The sequence below is a fragment of the Podarcis bocagei genome, assembly GCF_964188305.1.
Source record: "Podarcis bocagei genome assembly, chromosome: 5".
In the NCBI taxonomy this organism is placed as follows: domain Eukaryota; kingdom Metazoa; phylum Chordata; class Lepidosauria; order Squamata; family Lacertidae; genus Podarcis; species Podarcis bocagei.
This window is the reverse complement of record NC_138129.1, coordinates 80,913,189-80,931,494: the sequence shown is the minus strand read 5'-3', so window position 1 is coordinate 80,931,494 and position 18,306 is coordinate 80,913,189. Positions and strand designations below refer to the sequence as shown.

The following is an 18,306-nucleotide window of genomic DNA, read 5'->3' as shown; positions in this document are numbered from 1 at the left end:
TGCGGGGAGGGAATATGTGCTTTAAATGTACAGTGTGTATGCAGCCTAAGAAACTAAAGGTGATGCGTTATTGTCCTTTGAGAGAAGAAGCTCTGTCCCTCTTCTCCATAAATCCTCACAGGCCACTTGTGTTCCCAACATTTCCCCTCCCCCATACTTTCTTCTGGGAAAGCTAGAATTTCCTTACAGCGGGGGATATTTTTCTTTATCAAGGTCCACCTTGGGGTGGCAGCATGTGTGTGCAAATCTGTGAGGTGCAACATGCCAGCAGTGACCAGTACCAAAAGCAGTTGTGGGCGGGCCAGAGTGGGTGGGTACAGAACTAAAACTCTTCCCCACCTTCTCTCTCTTTCTGTCATTTTTTTTGCTCTCCCCCTCTCTTTCTACCATCCCTTTTCCTTTACCTCTCTGCTACCTCTCTCTCCTTTCCTGCTTCGTCCCTCAGGACACAGATTGTCCACCACTGCCTTTTAGATTTGGTCCGAGAATTAAATGGGGAGACAGACAGACAGAGACAGAGACAGAGAGACAATGAGAGAGATGGCTCTCCTCCTAAGCTCCTGGAAAGAGGGATTGTTTTGTACAAAAATGACAAAAATGAATGTCAGCGTTTCTCAAACTTGGGTCTCCAGTGTTATTGGACTACAACTCCCATCATCCCTGCTAGCTAGGGATGATGGGAGCTGTAGTCCAACAACAGCTGGAGACCCAAGTTTGAGAAACACAGCATTAGGTGTGGATTTTATAAAAATGGATTGAGATTCCTAGGACTGCATGCACACAGGTTTTTGGATTTTGCATAGGGACCATGTCATATTTTGCATGTAGAATGTCTGAATGCTTTTTTTGGTTTTTGTTCAAACCACAGATTGCCATGAGGGGACCTCCAGGCCCTATGGGACTCACTGGAAGGCCAGGTCCTGTGGTATGTTAAACTACGAAACAAATAATCATTGTCCACAGTTATCATCTGAGTGTCGTTATAATGAAAATTTGAGCTGTCTCTGTCTATCACAATCACTGGCATTTTTCTAACTGCTTATATTCATTCAGAAACATGAAGGATACTCATTTCAATGCAGAGCTTTAAATAATAATTTTTAAAAAACCCTGGAAGGTCTCGGCCAAATATCTAGTTTAGATAACAAGTGGAGCAAGATTACAGGCTTCTTTGCCAGAGTCATACAGGGCTGAGTTTTGCCATTGTTTTAAATGTTTAAATGACAGAAGTGGAGCACTCGACCTGCAGTTGCCAAATCACCTGAGCAATTTCCCCCTAATGATGGTTTCCTCTTTTACAAAAATGATACTCTGCTGAGAGAGATAATCAAATGATTCACCTAAATGCTCCAGTTAAGCAGTTACTATCTCTTTAGAAGCCATACAAGTGTATTTACAACAATATAAAATGATGGTTAGTACAACCAAGATTACAGGCTTCGCATAAAGCCTGCAGTCTCCTGGGATATACTGTATATATATAATACATAGACATAAAGGCCAAGAGGAAGTTCAGCATTCAGAGTGAAAGGATATATTTAGTTTTTAATGTAGTAGGCACTGTTTCTGACCGGCAAAGGCAGGTTGGCTAGCACAGTGCCTCAGTTGTGATTCTGATCATCCCTGTGAGATTTCAGTGAAAGGAGAATGATAGCACTAGGCTGAAGTTTTTAGCCCAGACTTTTTTCTCTGGGTTCACACGAGCAAAGGAAAAATATATGCCCGTCAAATTGGATTAATCTCTGGCAATTTTTACTGATTTCCAGAGTGGGGGGTTACCTTTATAAATAAGGCAACAGAGGAGAAACAAGTGTTGTGTTCCCTTCAGTGCTTTAAGACAGCTGCACACTCCCCTCTAATCTGCTCAGATGGAGGCAAAGAAACTGTCACTTTGCATAGTCACTTTTTGAGGCAGCCTCAAAAAATTCTTAAAGGGGGCTTTGCTTCAAACAGTGATTTTGCAAAGTGCTTTCAGCTGCCTCACCCTTATTTAAAAAATAGCTGGAGTGATGTTTGAAGCAGGGAAAGCTGCTTCAAAGAGTGTTTTTGCAATGGCTTTCAGACAGCTCCCGCGTCACTCTCATGTGTCGCTTTGGAATGGAGGGCCATGGCTGTATTAAAGCCCTTTGCAAATACCAAAATATTTTGAAGTGGTTGCAGGTTTCCAAGCACCTGGCAGCCAGCTGGTTGTCCGTCATTTGGAAATCACACACAAGGGATTTTGAGAGGTCAGTTGGGTTGCCCACCTGTGACCCATGTGATGTTATAATGACATCATGTGATTGACAGGTGGATGGCCCCGCCTACCTATCAAATTTCACCCGCAAAGCCAGTCCTGATGTGGACTTGGCTTGTTCCTTTTTTTAAAAAAAAATTAATTTACAAACATACATTTCATACAATCCTTAAAAATGTTCAAACATACCTACACTCAATCCCACAGATAATTCCTTTTCCCATCACCATTCACCATCCACCACCCCTCACCCCACCTTTGTGTTAGACTTAAAGGTGTATGAAAGAAAGTAATAGAAGTGGAAAGAAATTGCAGTTGAGTAGATTGGAAGTCTAACAGTCGGACTTGGCTTGTTCCTGAGCCTGTTCTAAACATTGCCAGCCCTAGACACAAATGTTATTATAGCACAGCAGGAGGAAGTGGAAGCACTGCGCTTCCTTCTGTTTGTCCCCTGCCAAGATCCCTAAAGATCACATGGCCCATTTTGGGAAATCATGTTTCATTTTGTAAATGTGAGACATCAGAAGAGTGTTTCGCCCACTGTTCCAACCCTCTGCTGTTGCACTTCTCTAAATGCTGATTAGTGAGATGAAGCTCTCCATCCCAATATTTCTGGCCTATCCCCATGTAGCTACACTACCAGCTCATGCTGCATAAAATAATTTCCTGGAGTGGGCGAAACAGAGCTGCTCCTTCTGGCGCCCCTTTATCGTTTCAGTCCTGGACTATCAGGATAACCTTGTGGGTACTTGCTGATAGCAGAGCTTAACCTCCAGGTATCTTGTGTCAGATGATGTCTTGCACCCTGGCAGCCTCTCTGCAATCCATCACTGAAAGTGCCTACGCACCCCAAGGAAGCTGAATAACCTATTTTATTATTACTTAATGCCAAAATATAATTTTCTTTTTCAAAGGAAGGCAGTGTGGACTAAGGGTTTCAAAGGAGGCCTACCAAGCTTGTGTGAGAGTATTTATTTATTTTTTGAACCACCCTTCATCCTGATAGTTTCCAATACAGTACAATAAAAACAGCAACAATGTTATAGAGAGAATGCCTGTAAATACCCGTTGCTGGGACTCGCAAGTGGTGAGAGAGCTATTATGGTCATATTCTGTTTGTGGACTTCCCATGGGCATATGGTTGGGCACTGAGAGAAAAGGACACTGTACTAGATTGGGTATTTGGTCTTATCTATCAGAACTCTTCTTACGTCCTTGCATTTTTCAGAACTGAGAGGCAACAGGTCACACAACTGAAAAGCGGACAGCGGTCATAAAGCCAGTTTAAAGACCTGAGCAAATAAAACTGTCTTGACCTGGTGCAGAAAAGACTGTAGTGCCAGCACCAGTTACATAGTGTGTTCCATAGTCAAGATGCCTCCCCGCCACCATGAAAAGGTCCTCTCCCTTGCACACAAAATACACAGTGATAGTACTCTGTGAAGGAACTCATCTAAAGATCCCAATGCATGGGTAGTCTGTATTCTACCAGGCATGCAGAGTGGCTTATCAAAGATTTGACATTTCCCTCGTTTTCAGTCCTGGACAGGAAAATAAAAACAAGAGGTTCATCAAACTCCTGATGAACCACCACATGTATCATCAGAAGTGGCAGAGAGGCTATGTTAGCTTCCTGACAGGTAGATGATGGTTGCTTACCAGGAGGCAAGGTGGAGGGATGTTGACACAGGGCAGTGGTGCAGCAATAAAACTGCTAGCACATTTGCAAAGCTAAGCAGGGTCCGGTATGGTTTCAAATTGGATAGGAGACCACAAGTTGAGATTCTTGCATCACAGGGGATTGGACTAGATGACCCTCGGGCTATCTGCCAGCTCTACAATGCTATGATTTTATGATTCTGTGAAATGCATTGGTAGAGCCAACCAAACATTCCTGCTGGTGAATTTGCACCATGCCAACCTCCCTGCCTGCTTGCCCCTCTTCCTCCCAGGAAGCAACACTGATCCACCTCTGGGAACCTAGCATAAGAGCTCCACCCAATTGGCTGAGCTGATTTTGTGTAATGCACATCTGGTGTGCTGTGCTGAGCATTGCAGATCACGTAATATATTGAAGCCCCACATCCAGTTAAATATCCCTATCTCAAGTGTATTTATCTGATCAGAAGCATAACCTGTTGCTTTCAGTGGAATTTATTTAGCAAGCTATAAGACACAGCCAAAATCTCAGCCAGAGCTTAATGTGAGTCAAGGGTTGTATTAAAAAGGTTAGCAAAGAAATTGTGGTATTTTGCCATTTTCCATTTAAGCCACTAGGAGGCTGTAGAAATCCAGCTGTTCTGATTTGGAACAACAGCAAAAACGATGTGATGTGATTTTTTTAAAAAAAGCTTTCATTTTCCTCTCAGTACACTTTGTAATACACTATCAGAAACATAAATACATGCCTGAGTTTCCAATAAGAAAGCATTGAAGAAGTTTCTTCTTAAGCAAAGCTATGAGTATTATATACCCATAAATCAACTATGATTAAGCTTTTGAAAATCCAGATCTTGTCATGTGCTTTTAAAAGCACCTGTGAAGATGGGCTCCTACTCCCATCCTCCACTTACCTTAACCTGAACTTTCTGCTTTGCTCCATTTATGGCTTGTGCCTTATCTCTGCTGCTTCCTCAAGGGTGGGGAAATACCTCACTTTTGGGAAGAGGAGAGAAAGCAGGTAGAGAAGGGCTCCCATCAACACCCACCTTATGAGTGTGTGGGATTCATCTTTGCACCAGCAGGTGATGCCTGCTGTTCTAAAAGAGGCTGTAGTGTGATGACTTCTCAAAAACCTTACCTTGAATTCAGAAGTTTGTGATATCTACCACCCAGTCACAAATAGATTATATTTATGGATGTGGTGGTTCTTCAGCTTCAGATACTCTTGTAAAGGCAAGATAATCTGGACCCATTATTTAGGCCTGGGTTTGGGACAAAAACAGCCCCTATCACCCTCATTGGGGTCTTCAAGAAAAAGGGTGGAGTGCAATTCTCTTCCTTCCCTTTGATCTCTCAGCATCCTTCAGTACCATCAACGGTGGTATCCTGATGGATCACCTCTACATGCTAGAAGCTGGAGGTACAAAAACCTAGTGGTTCCTCTACTAATCACAGGGCCATTTCCAAAAAGTAACATTGGGGGACTATGCCTCAGACCTTTGGCACTTGTGTTGCAAAATTCCACAGGATTTTATTTTGTCCCACATACTGTCGGCCATCTATGTGAGGTCACTGGGAGTGGTCGTTTGGGGATTTTGTCATCAGTATGATGATGGAACTCAACTATATTCCTCCATTTCATCTGGTGGGCTGGATGGGGGCCGATGAAAGGAGACTAAATCCTGACAAGACAAAGATATTGCAAATGGGTTGTTCTTAGGTCCAGGAACAAGTTACACTAGTGGCCACAACTGTGGAAACCTTTTTGGGAAAGTGTATTTTTGAGATTTGATGGCTCACAACACCACTTTTTGGGAGTAATACCATAAAATTATATATCCATGGAAAGATAATTTAATGAAGAATGTAATGCAACAAAGTTTGTTCAATTATCTTTATTCTATCAAAGGTTATAGCCAAATAACCAGGAAAAGGAAGCACAACTTGCTTAGTTTCATATGCAGTAGCTTTCCTTCATGTAGCCAATGAGCATGAGTGTTTAGCGAGCCAATCAGGTGTAATGAGCCACAAGACCTCAGAAATACACTTTTCCCAAAAGGTTTCCACAATTTTGGCCGCTAGTGTAGGTGACCTTTTCTGGATGGGGTTGCACTCGCTCAAAAGAATCACGTGCATAATGTGAGGTTGCTCTTAAATCCAGCACTGTTTCTGGAGGTGCAAGTGGCATCTATGGTAAGGAATGCGTTTTGCAAGCCACAGTTGATTCACTAGCAATAGCTTTCATTGGCAGCGATAGATTGACCACAGGACCTGTTTGCTGGCTTACTATTATTCAGTAATGGTCAGTTTGGAAGCTGTAAAGGTAAAGGTAAAGGGACCCCTGACCATTAGGTCCAGTCGTGGCCGACTCTGGGGTTGCGGCGCTCATCTCGCTTTATTGGCTGAGGGAGCCGGCGTACAGCTTCCGGGTCATGTGGCCAGCATGACTAAGCCGCTTCTGGCAAACCAGACAAAATAGGTACCTTCCCGCCGGAGTGGTACCTATTTATCTACTTGCACTTTGACTTTGACTACTTGCTTTCGAACTGCTAGGTTGGCAGGAGCAGGGACCGAGCAACGGGAGCTCACCCTGTTGCGGGGATTCGAACCGCCAACCTTCTGATCAGTAAGCCCTAGCCTCTGTGGTTTAACCCACAGCACCACCCACATTGGAAGCTGTAGCTAGTGCAAAATGTGGCTTTTAGGCTTCCAAGAAGGGCAGTCTGCTGGGGGCATATAACACCAGTTCTTAAAGCATTTCAATATTGAACTAAATTCAAGGTGTTTGTGACACAGGACATACTTATAAAGTCCTATTCAAATAAAACAGAAAAGGAGGGGTGAACAGCACTCCCAGCATACATGCTTACTGGCAGAGCTGGCCTTAGGTTTTGGATGCTACTTGCTTTGAGCTAAATAGGACCATAACCTCATTTGTTTGTTAGCACTTTAATTATGTGTGTAAAAGTGTCCGAAACCATTGTGGTCAGCCGTGCAAAAGAAATACTTTTCTGACTTCTGTAATGTGTCAGGTTAAGCTGAAACAGTCCTTTGATTTTGTCATACAGGGTGGTCCTGGTGGTTCAGGAGCCAAAGGTGACAGTGGAGACCCAGGTCCTCAGGTAAGACTACGTTACCGGCTAGCCCACCATTTCGCTTCCTCCCCCTGGGGATTTGCAGTGGCCTGCAAAAAGCCTTGTTCCAGAGGGTGGTGGCGGCAGCAATTTGAGGTGGCTACTCTGAGCCCAACAGTTGAGGGAATTGTCCTTTAAGGCTGACATTTCAAAGCCTTGTTTGTCTAGTACATGTTTACAACAGGCATTTATCTCAATCAATAGACAGATCATGTTTCTTTGGTCTCGGATAATTAAAGATGTGAGATCTTTCCACCCCACCCCATTGCACGTATTCCTGCCTTCCTGAATACTAACATTACCTATCATCACAGTTTTTGCTCCCCATTCAAAGCACCAGCTAGCTAGTAAAGTTCGTGCTGGCCTATTTCTTGTACGTTTCCCATTCAAAGCCCTCTTTTCCATTGTCCTGTGCTGTTGCTCTTCTTAAGCCCTTTGTGGGCTTGATATTACTTTTGCAAATGTATTTCTTGCCTGGGACGCTTATCCACAAGAGTGAATGTGGAATGTTTCTTTTGGGTGTGGAATATAATAAATGCTTGCTGTATTCCTATGTAGAGTCTCTCTCTTTTGCTGTCGCATAACCTCAGGCTGTGATCTTATGAAATACCACACTGAGAAGATTAAATGCCACTATTAAAACAGGAATTCTGTTTTATAAACGGAGGTTCTGCCAAGCAAGAGTAAGAGATGGGTGCCTAGACATGGGTCAGATTAGAGATGGAAGAGAAATCTTTCCCCTCCACATTTTGAAGTGAACCAAACTAAACTTAAATGCAGATCGGAACACAGCTATCGCTTGCTCAGCTTCCAAATTTTTCAATGTAGCTTCATATTTTTTAAAAAAAATGTGCACAGAAAATTAATTTTTATAGGAAAATGCATACGATTTTGGGGGAAGGCCGTACGTAAAATGCATACAAAATGCAATCAATTTAAATGTGAGGGCTCCTTTTTTGGTGCATTTAAAAAATAAACCTACAAAAGATGGGACAGAGGTGACAACACAGGACAGTAATAAGCTGATTTGTCTATTTCTAGGCAGAAAGCGCAATTGGAAATGAAACTACAGGTGAAAGATTCCTCAAATTCAGATTTTGTGGAGTCGGCCACTTGCTTTAAGTATAAGTCATCAATTTGGCCATGGTTACAATATCCCAAAACAGAACACCATCCACTCTTCCCTCCATGGTTGACATAGCTACGTGCTGAAGTTAGATTGTCCCACAACTGTAGCACTGGGTTCGACATGCCAACTCATAGAACCTGATCATAAACTACATCATTGTGGATTAGGAACTCCAAAGCTGGCTCTCACTGTCAGGGGAATCATCTATGGGGGCCCGGACAGGGATGAAGATGCTTGGCTCTGCTGCGTCGTTTTGAGGTTCTCCAGGGATGCACAGTGTGAAGCATCTTCGTCCCAGAGAAAAGGAAGGTGGCTGACGGTGGGTGGGTAGGGGATGGCAGGCTGAGTCGGCCTGGCCAAGTTGGTGGGGGCAGTGGCACACGTGTGATGTCATGTTGGCTGCAACTCAGCCCTGCTGCTCACTGTTAAAGGTAAAGGTACCCCTGACCGTTAGGTCCAGTCGCGGATGACTCTGGGGTTGCAGTGCTCATCTCGCTCTATAGGCCGAGGGAGCTGACGTTTGTCCGCAGACAGCTTCCAGGTCATGTGACCAGCATGACTAAGCCACTTCTGGCAAACCAGAGCAGCGCACGGAAACACCGTTTACCTTCCCCCTGGAGTGATACCTATTTATCTACTTGCACTTTGACGTGCTTTCGAACTGCCAAGTTGGCAGGAGCAGGGACCGAACAACAGGAGCTCACCCTGTCGTGGGGATTCGAACCGCTGACCTTCCGATCAGCAAGCCCTCGGCTCTGTGGTTTAGACCACAGCGCCACCCGCATCTCTGCTACTCACCGTTAAGCAATGTCAAAGAATCTCACTGTACAGGTTTTTAGCCCTGGAAACCAATTATAAATCCTGCTACACCTGCAGCCAAATATTTTATAGATAGTTATTACTGGAAGATTTTTTAATAAATTATTCCTTCTTATTTTCTTTTACTAGAAATTGATTTTTTAAAAAAGTTTTTATTTTTTTTACAGCCTTCAGTGGCCTTCTAGTACATGTCAGAGGGACTATACATTAGGGCTTCAATTTGAGGTGGATGGTAATTAATCATAAAGCCTTCATGGTGCTTGTGATTTATCTGTAGTGCTTATAGTGAATATGTCTTTCTTTCAGGGTCCTCGGGGTATACAAGGTCCAGCTGGTTTGCCTGGAAAACCTGGCAAAAGGGTAGGTATTGAGCGCTTCGAGGCAGCTCACATTTGGTGAAAGGAAGTCTCGCTGAATCCCAGAATGACAGCAAATTAACTCTTGACACTTCGGGTTTGGTATTAAACTTCTGCCTTTTGCAAAAACGTTTCAGGGTCGTCCAGGGGCAGATGGAGCCAGAGGGATGCCAGGGGAACCTGGTTCCAAGGTGAGTCGGTATACGTTCAAAACAGTTTTGCATGCATTTTCTCTAGGGTTGTACCTGTGCTAAATGCCTTCATTGAAAACTTACAAATGGGGGTCTTTTCACACACTTTTCACACAACACTAGTTGGAGCTGCAACTTGTGGGGATGGCATGGATAGGTTTTGGTTTATAACATTTCCTTGTGCAAAGAGGCGGTTGCTAGACAGGTTCAGCAGTGCTCACCATAACTGAATGTGTTTCTGATGCCATTGAAATTTGAACCAAGTTTAAGGCAGTCAAAAAACCATCTTTGGATGGGCACAATCTAGCACTGGGTAGACAATGTCTCCACCCATTTTTTTTAATTTTTTGGGGGTACAATTCCTATCATTCTCAGTCAGCAACAGTCAGGGGTGATGGGGGATGTAGTCCACAGCAATTGGGCAGTACCCTTGTTGGCTGCCTCTGTTCTTTCCCCACCTAGGACCAACTGCGTAGAGGAAGGGATTTGCGTAGAGCAGGGGTCAGTAAACTTTTTCAGCAGGGGGCCGGTCCACTGTCTCTCAGACCTTGTGGTGGGCCGAACTATATATTTTTTTTGGGGGGGGGGAATGAATGAATTCCTATGCCGCACAAATAACCCAGAGATGCATTTTAAATAAAAGGACATATTCTACTCATGTAAAAACAGGCTGATTCCTGGACCGTTCGTGGGCCGGATTTAGAAGGTGATTGGGCCGGATCCAGCCCCCAGGCCTTAGTTTGCCTACCCATGGTGTAGAGCAGGGGTCAGCAACCTTTTTCAGCTGTGGGCCAGTCCACCGTCCCTCAAACCATGTGGTGGGTCGGACTATATTTTGAAGGAAAGAATGAACGAATTCCTATGCCCCACAAATAACCCAGAGATGCATTTTAAATAAAAGGACACATTCTACTCATGTAAAAACACACTGATTGCCGGACCGCCTGCGGGCCGGATTGAGAAAGCGATTGGGCCGCATCCGGCCCAGGGGCCTAAGGTTGCCTAGCCCTGGTATAGAGGCTCCGTTGTGTATACTCTTTGCTCCCTTCCATTCCTTGGGTGGTCCTTGGGAGTGTGGCACATTTCAATAGTCCCTCCTTTAAAGGACAGGCCCATGCTTACTTTCTATATAATCACAAATTCACAGACTTGCAGAGTTGAAAGGGACCACAAGGATCCCAATGTGGGGCTTGAACCCACGACTGTGAGATTAAGAGTCTCATGCTCTGCCAAGCTCTCTCACACCGTAGCCCTAGGTCACGAGTCATTCATGCTCATGACAGGAATTAAAATGTTGCCTGGGGCAACACACATGAGTCTTTCATGAGAGTAACAACTGGCTCACTGTAGCATACATACAGTCGTGTGCACTCACCCAAAGGAGAAAAGAAGTCTCCCCTTCCCATGCACAACATTGTGCCCACTTGGGGATAAATAGTATCCTAAATTGCTTGTCTTAGTTGATTTTAAAGAGCTGTTTTGTTTGCTTCAGTGGCTTGTCTCCAATGCAGTGCTAAGTAACCATCCTGTGCAAGGATATATGCTTGTGCAACGGGGCTTTCTGCCCTCCTCCCACATGCCCCCTAAATTTGTTCTGCCCCCCCCCCCAACACTCTGGAGGAGGGGAGGGTGAGAGGTGCATGCAATCATAGGAGCGGAGGGAAGGTCCCATTGCACAAACAGAAATCCTTGCTTAGCACTGCATGGATTCATTCCTATGTATTGCTTCCCATACACACCATGTGCCAATGAAATGTGATGAAATGGATAGTGCTCTCAAATAGGATACCTGTGTCTACTGAGGATGGTGTAGACATTCAGTTCTATAGATCAAGTTTAGATTCCAGGTGTATGCATGCAGCTTCAAGCAACATCCAACTTGACGGCAACTGTTTCCCACAGTTAAATAGATTTGCAGACCCTTACAAAATGGAACAGCAAATTGCTAAAACTATTATTTGTTTTCTCCACTAGGGTGACAGAGGTTTTGATGGCCTTCCTGGTCTACCTGGTGAAAAAGGTAACAGGGTAAGAAAAGATGCACATTTATCTGAAAGCCTGTAAGAATGTGGGCATAGTAAAATTTCACCTGAAGCTATTGTCCAAAGCAATTGCAATTTTTCCCGGACCCGATACCTTTCCATTGCCACCCTATTCTGGCACAAAGCCCATTGAATTCAATGCCCAGGTATGTATAGGACTGCAGGCAATTGAAGCTTTCTGCACGACTGTCTTGGCATCCTTCCTGCTAGCCAGACTACAATTTATGCTTAAGGGAAGTCACTAATAGCCAAATTGACTATAAGCTGAAGTCACCAGCCTGAAGTGGAACCTGGAGTTTGAAGTGAAACAAGAAGAAAGCACTGTTCTGTTGACTAGGCAAATACAGAAGGGCTTGCTTCCAGCACTGGTTTGCATCTTAGCCAATCCAGAAGCATCATACAGCTTGCCAATCACAGGGGCTGATATTGTTGAAAGTATATGCGACTTACTAGCCTGGGGCAGACACTATGAATTTCCCAATTCAACTCTCGAGTGTACCTGATAATTTGGCATACAGGGCTTCATTCCTAAAATTTGTGGGCCCCCCCCCAAGGACAAAATAGCATGGTGAAATAAGAAGGGCATACCTGTATGGTTAAAATTGCTCCAAAAGTACTTACTCACTTTTAAATTTGCTTTCATTATTGCTGTCAAACTTCTACCTTTGAGATACATTTCACACTCATCTCAAAATAGTCCTGGCTTAATGCTCCACTGCACAGTATTTTCTGTGAGCAAAAATAGGCCAAACCTAAGTCACACCTTATTGGCCAAGTAGATCCATATCACTATGTTAACTGATAAGGTGATGTGATCCACTACTCCACTGTGTCAAGTTCTTGATGGAAAACTATCAAAATATATAGTCCTTGTGAATTTTCAGAGTGTGAAATTTCATTATTAGACGATACATGATGCCAGTGGAGGATGAAGATCAGTGCATGATGGGAAGTGGCACTGAAAGACACACATTCAAAGAAAATCATTTTTATTTTATTTTAACAAGGAGCATTTGTATCTGGCAAACCATTATCCTCTCACAAAAGGGTGTGACTTTTTAGGATGAATCAGACATTGTATTTTCTGTTTGGCTCAATATTAGTAAAAGAGAAACAGTGTTGTAGCTTAAGTGTGTTTTGCTTTATGGACGGTGCTAGAGATTTTCAATATCATTCTCCATACCAATGTATTAAACATTTAGCAATGGAAACTTTATGTTTCAGTGACCCCCAAATATCGGGTACGTGAAATACAGAAAATTCGGCGGTTGAGAAATATGCATTTTTAAGATAAAATCAACAATGTGGGTGACCAGCAGAGGGCACTGTAAATTCAGCACTAGTTGTACATATGGCATGTGCTACTCTATGGCTTAGTAAACCTTTTCAAAATGTCTTGGGGGGGAATCTATGGTGTGGCTGAGTTAATATTTTTGTGACCTTTAGGTGTGAGATGAAAGCACCTTTACCTCACATTCTCTTTCTCAAAGCCTTGGATATTGCTGACATGTTTCTTATACAAATATGGAACCATCCACACTAATAATACCTTGCAGTAAGGACTTCTGACACATTCCTCTCGATTCGTGATAGTTATTTTTAAACCAAAGCATTTCAAATGCAAAAAGAATGACAGCCATTGTTTCATAATAGAACACAAAAGATTGCAGTTCAGTTGAAATCAAGTGTCCTACCACAAACTCTGAATTCAAGATCCATTTGCAATATAATGCTTGGCAGAGGATTTAACTCTGAATTGAACAGGATAAAAGGTGGGGCTGGGAAGTAGGAACTAAATGGTTTTATACACTAGTTATATTTTCTTAGTAAGGGAGCTGGTAGAAAGACATCCATGAATACAGTCGTACCTCAGGTTACAGACGCTTCAGGTTACACACTCCTCTAACCCAGAAATATTACCTCGGGTTAAGAACTTTGCTTCAGGATGAGAACAGAAATTGTGCTCCAGCGGCACGGCAGCAGCGGGAGGCCCCATTAGCTAAAGTGGTGCTTCAGATTAAGAACAGTTTCAGGTTAAGAACGGACCTCCGGAAAGAATTAAGTACTTAACCCGAGGTACCACTGTACACTCTTATAGACACATTTTTGAAATAGGAGCCCACAATGGTCACAGTCCAATTTCCAGCTGGCATCATAGAGTCACTGAGTTAGGGCTCTGACTCCACCCTGATAATGAGGCAGGAGAAGAAAGTCTTTGGGAAGTTCCCAATCAGTATTTTTGTCTTTGCCTGAACAAAGCAGTCATGTCACTCTTGGTTCCTGCTCTCTCATCTTTTCAGACTATTTTTTGCCCCATTTGTTCCTGCTGTTTAGTCTCGTTTCTCTCCCTTTCCCTCTCTGAAGCCTCTCTCCCCTTGGAGCAACAGCTTTTCACCCTACTTTCCATCTTCCCGATCTTGGCTTCTCTGTCCCCTCCATTTTAGCTATATATACCTATCCCTTTCCAAGTGACTGGCTTCTTCAAGGCCCCACTGCAGCAAGCTATTCAGTGAAGAGGCCTTGAAAATATCCTCACCGAACCAAAGGAGAAGAGAAAGGCATTGGTTACACTTCAGCATGGGAAACATTGCTCGTGCTGCTACTCTCCTTATCCATCTAACCAGCCGTTTTGGAATTGCTGCCCCAGGGCAGATACTGGGACTACAAAACAAAGTGCTCCTTGAACAAGCTTTGCTACTCCTCAAATCCCAGCATTGCAAGAAACTGGGACCCAGTTTGGGATCCTCCAACAGCCCAAATGACAGCAACATTCAACAAGTGGGTATCAGGTTGCAGTCCTCCTTCTGCTCTTGGCAAGAGAAAATGAAAGACCACTGGACCCTCACCACCATCTCTCAGGGGTCCTGGATATAACTGATTTCACCACCTCCACGCAGATTTGTACCCTCACTGATCTTCATCTGCCTCACCAAGCAGCACCTTTTGTGGGTGTCGCGGGACAGACAGGGAACGCCCTTGGGGCAAAGGAAGGGGGAGTATCAGAGCAAGGAGAATCAGAAGGGGAATGCAGGGAAATGATGGAAGGAACTGGGAAGGAGGAGGCGGAGAGCAGTCAAGTGGCGTCAGGGCTCTCTGATGCTGAAAAGCCCTGTCACCAACCAGGAAGTTCAGGAACAGAAGGGGAAGTGGTGCCTTCCGCACAGGCAAGGAGTGAGTTAAAACGCAGGGATCAAAGACGTCTCACTCCTGCTGTGTTGGAGAAGGAACCGAAGGAAGCCACTCCCCGAATCTGTCTCGTTGGATTCAGAGGCATGATTTGGAACTGTAGCTGTTTGTATATGTGTAAATAAAGAACTGTAAATATCTCTCTGAGTGAGCAGAGGGTGTTTATTGCGAAGAGCAGACATCACCTTGACAGTGGGAGTGCGTCCAACCCCTGCTCAACATGGCAGCCACCAAACTGAAGAGTCTTTCTATGGCAAATAATACTCTATATTATTTGTGGTGCTGAAGAAGGAACAGCATTCCTGGAGAGCAGTCCTGGACTTCAAATTCCCGAGTCAATGGGTAGTCGACAAAAGGTTAAGGATGGAGTCTCCTCCCTTCATCAGGGAGGTGGCTCACCACAATGACATCCTCACATCAGTCAACCTCCAGGACACAGCCCTCCATATTCTCACCCATTGCAAATATATCAGATTTGAAGTAGGACGCCACTACTTTCAATACAAGGCCCTCCCATTTGACCTGGCCTCACCTCAGCTATTGACCAATATCATGATTGCCCTGGAGGTTCACCTTAGCCTCCTGGGCATCCATATCTATCCTTACCTGGATGACCTTCTCATCTGGTCTTCAACACAGGAAGAATACTTGCAACACCTTGTCAGCACAACACTGTGTTTGATGATGTCAGGTGAAGCTGAAACTTCTATTTGCAGAGTCAAGTTTGTGATTGATCATTCAAAAGCGCAGGCCATCATTTGATGTTGCAGTCACCAAAGCTATATTCAGGCATTTGTCTGTGTTGAGGGAGGAGCAGGCTCACACTTGTTAGCTGCCCCCCCCCCATATTTGCATGTTGAGCAGAAGGTCTGAAGGCAGATTCTTAATGCGATTGGCTGAACACTCTTAGTATCCTTCTTGTGAGTGAAAGCCCAAATTGCTCAGCTCCCAAATTATGAGGAGATTTCAACATGGAAATGTTGGGGTGAACATGAGGAAGTCAGGAATGGGGCTAAAATGTGACCCCTACACTTTATCCCACCCCACACATGTTTTTTAATACCCCAAAAGGGCTCAAGTGATGGGTCTCTATATGTAAATCAGCTTTAATATATCCAGGAAAATGCTTCTCATACAGAACATTTCTCACATTTCTGGCTACCCATGAAAATAGCCAGCAAACAGGACAAGATTATGCAGTCTTTTCAATATTCTCCTTTTTTGATAGCAAATCTGCAGAAGCCACAATCAAGAACGGAGTTAGGAATCCTTCAGCCCACTTATTTCAATGGGCTAGCTCCATGCTGGATTGTGGCCAACATTTACTAAAGTCCCAGTCTTGACTGGAAGCTTCTGTGAAGAGCGATATAGAAATTAGTATCTGTTCAGTACAGATGTGTCGTGACATGTTGGTATGAAACTCCAGTGTTTGCATGGAGCCCACTTTCCTATTATATACGCATCAGCAGACCACCATAGCTTTCCCACAAGTAAATATAACAACACTGACTGCTTTGCCTGAAAGGGCTAGTGCTGTGATGTTTTTATTTGCAATTATTGGTGTGGTTTTAATATGTTTGATATGTGCGTGCAGCTTTAATTCTATCCATGCTCAATTGCTTTTTTTAATTTTTGCTTTTCTATGTTTTTCACAGTTCTGATTTCCAGCTGTAAGCTGCCTTGAGTCCTGTCAGGGAAAAAGGCGGGGTATAAATAAATAGATATAATAGTAATAATCAGTGTGACTTTAACATGGTTTCTCTTATCTCCAGGGAGATCGTGGGCCACAAGGATCTCCCGGTTCCCCCGGTGAAGATGGAATGAGAGTACGTTACTCATGGTTTTTGCTCTCTGATTCTTTTAACATGCACAGTAAAATTGAAAGGAAGTGTTTATTCCACACACTGAGCCTTTGATTTTGTTCTAATAACAACAGGGAGAAGATGGCGAAGTTGGACCAAGAGGTCTCCCAGGTGAAGCTGTAAGCAAAGCTTTCTTATTGTTTCGTACTTGCCATGTGTAGTCTGCAGGAAGTTCTCTTTTGTTAATCTATTGGTCCCTGTAAAGCTATTCTCTGCTTTGAAGACCATTTCTAAATGAAATATACCCCAGGGACAAATACAGCCTGCAACTGCCTTTGTCTGTAAAAATTGTTCTACGGACAGTGACATTTTTGCTTCACTACCAACAAAACACTCATTTGTCCTGATTCTGGAGTTTCTAGTGTACCTGTGTATAAATTTAAGTCCTTCCATTGTTAAGATTTTTATCATGCGGGGCAATTTATGGATGATGTAACATTCTGCATGTAACTTCCACTAGAAAAAGGAAATAATCACCAGAGCATCATAGGCCAAGGTTGAGCAGAGATGGACTCAAAAAAAGAAAAAGAAAAAAGGCAGCCTTAGTGCTCATGGATCAGAAACATACATTCTTTTATCCCCTTGAATTTCAATGGAAGCTACCCATTTTGTCTTTGAAAATGTATCTCCCAGGTCACTTAAGCACCATTGTTAGCTATCATTCCAGTTAGAAATGGAATTGGCTCTTGAAACATGGATGGGAAATGGAAACAAAGCTTGAAAAGGCTATCATTTTAAACATTCAGTATGTTGCCAATGTACATCAGGGCTGGGGACCTGTGGCCCTGTAGATGCTGTTTGGACCATTGGCCATGCTGTCTGGGGCTGATGGGAGTTGGAGTCCCACAGGTTGGAGGGCCACAGGTTACCAAGCCCTCAGGTACACCAAATGAAGGGAAGCCAAATTACAACTCCCTGTGGGGCACATGGGCACCATCCTGTTTCACCTGTCCCATAAGGGGGAAAGCAGGGGGAACGGGCTACTAAGACCAAATCCTACCTGAGATGAAACAGGATGCTTCTTTCCCATTCCAAGTTCTGTCTTTCTACTGTGGGAGACAGGAAGGATAGGTGAGCTGAACTCTGATTTCACTCAAGAACTGGCAGGATGAAACAACGTACCATTTTCTGTCATTGGCCTTTCTGGAAACCTCTTTCTGCCACATTTTCTTTCCATCTGCTTTGTGAACTAAAGACTAAGTTACATTTTTCCTTCTGCAGGGTCCACGAGGGTTGCTGGGACCAAGAGGAACACCCGGTCCACCAGGACAGCCCGTATGTCATTCAGAAAGAAATGCAGTAGATTACATTTCGAATTTCCCCACAAATGCGGCAGTGACAAGTATTGGTTTTGCTCTCTTCTTTCATATAGGGAATCTCAGGTATTGATGGCCCACAAGGACCAAAAGGAAACTTGGTACGTAGATCTCTCTCTCTCTCTCTCTCTCTCTCTCTCTCTCTCTCTCTCTCTCATCTATCATCTATCATCTATCATCTACCTATCATCTATCATCTATCATCTATCATCTATCTATCTGTCTATCTATCTATCTATATCTATCTATCTATCTATCTATCTATCTATCTATCTATCATCTATCTATCTATCTATCTATCATCTATCTATCTATCTATCATCTATCTATCTATCATCTATCTCTGTCATCTATATCTATCTGTCTATCATCT

General features: G+C 43.6%; 1 protein-coding gene across 4 annotated transcripts in view; it reads left to right on the top strand.

The window, feature by feature from the left end:
• The window catches only part of COL11A1 (collagen type XI alpha 1 chain), a 261,102-nt gene that overhangs the window by 116,679 nt on the left and 126,117 nt on the right, over positions 1–18,306 (top strand). For all 4 annotated transcript variants that reach the window (XM_081194925.1, XM_081194923.1, XM_081194924.1 and 1 more), the window contains 9 exons: positions 869–925; positions 6,967–7,020; positions 9,287–9,340; positions 9,474–9,527; positions 11,502–11,555; positions 16,528–16,581; positions 16,692–16,736; positions 17,839–17,892; positions 17,990–18,034. In XM_081194925.1, the coding sequence (XP_081051051.1) occupies positions 869–925; positions 6,967–7,020; positions 9,287–9,340; positions 9,474–9,527; positions 11,502–11,555; positions 16,528–16,581; positions 16,692–16,736; positions 17,839–17,892; positions 17,990–18,034 (471 nt within the window). The remainder of the gene's footprint in view (positions 1–868; positions 926–6,966; positions 7,021–9,286; positions 9,341–9,473; positions 9,528–11,501; positions 11,556–16,527; positions 16,582–16,691; positions 16,737–17,838; positions 17,893–17,989; positions 18,035–18,306) is intronic.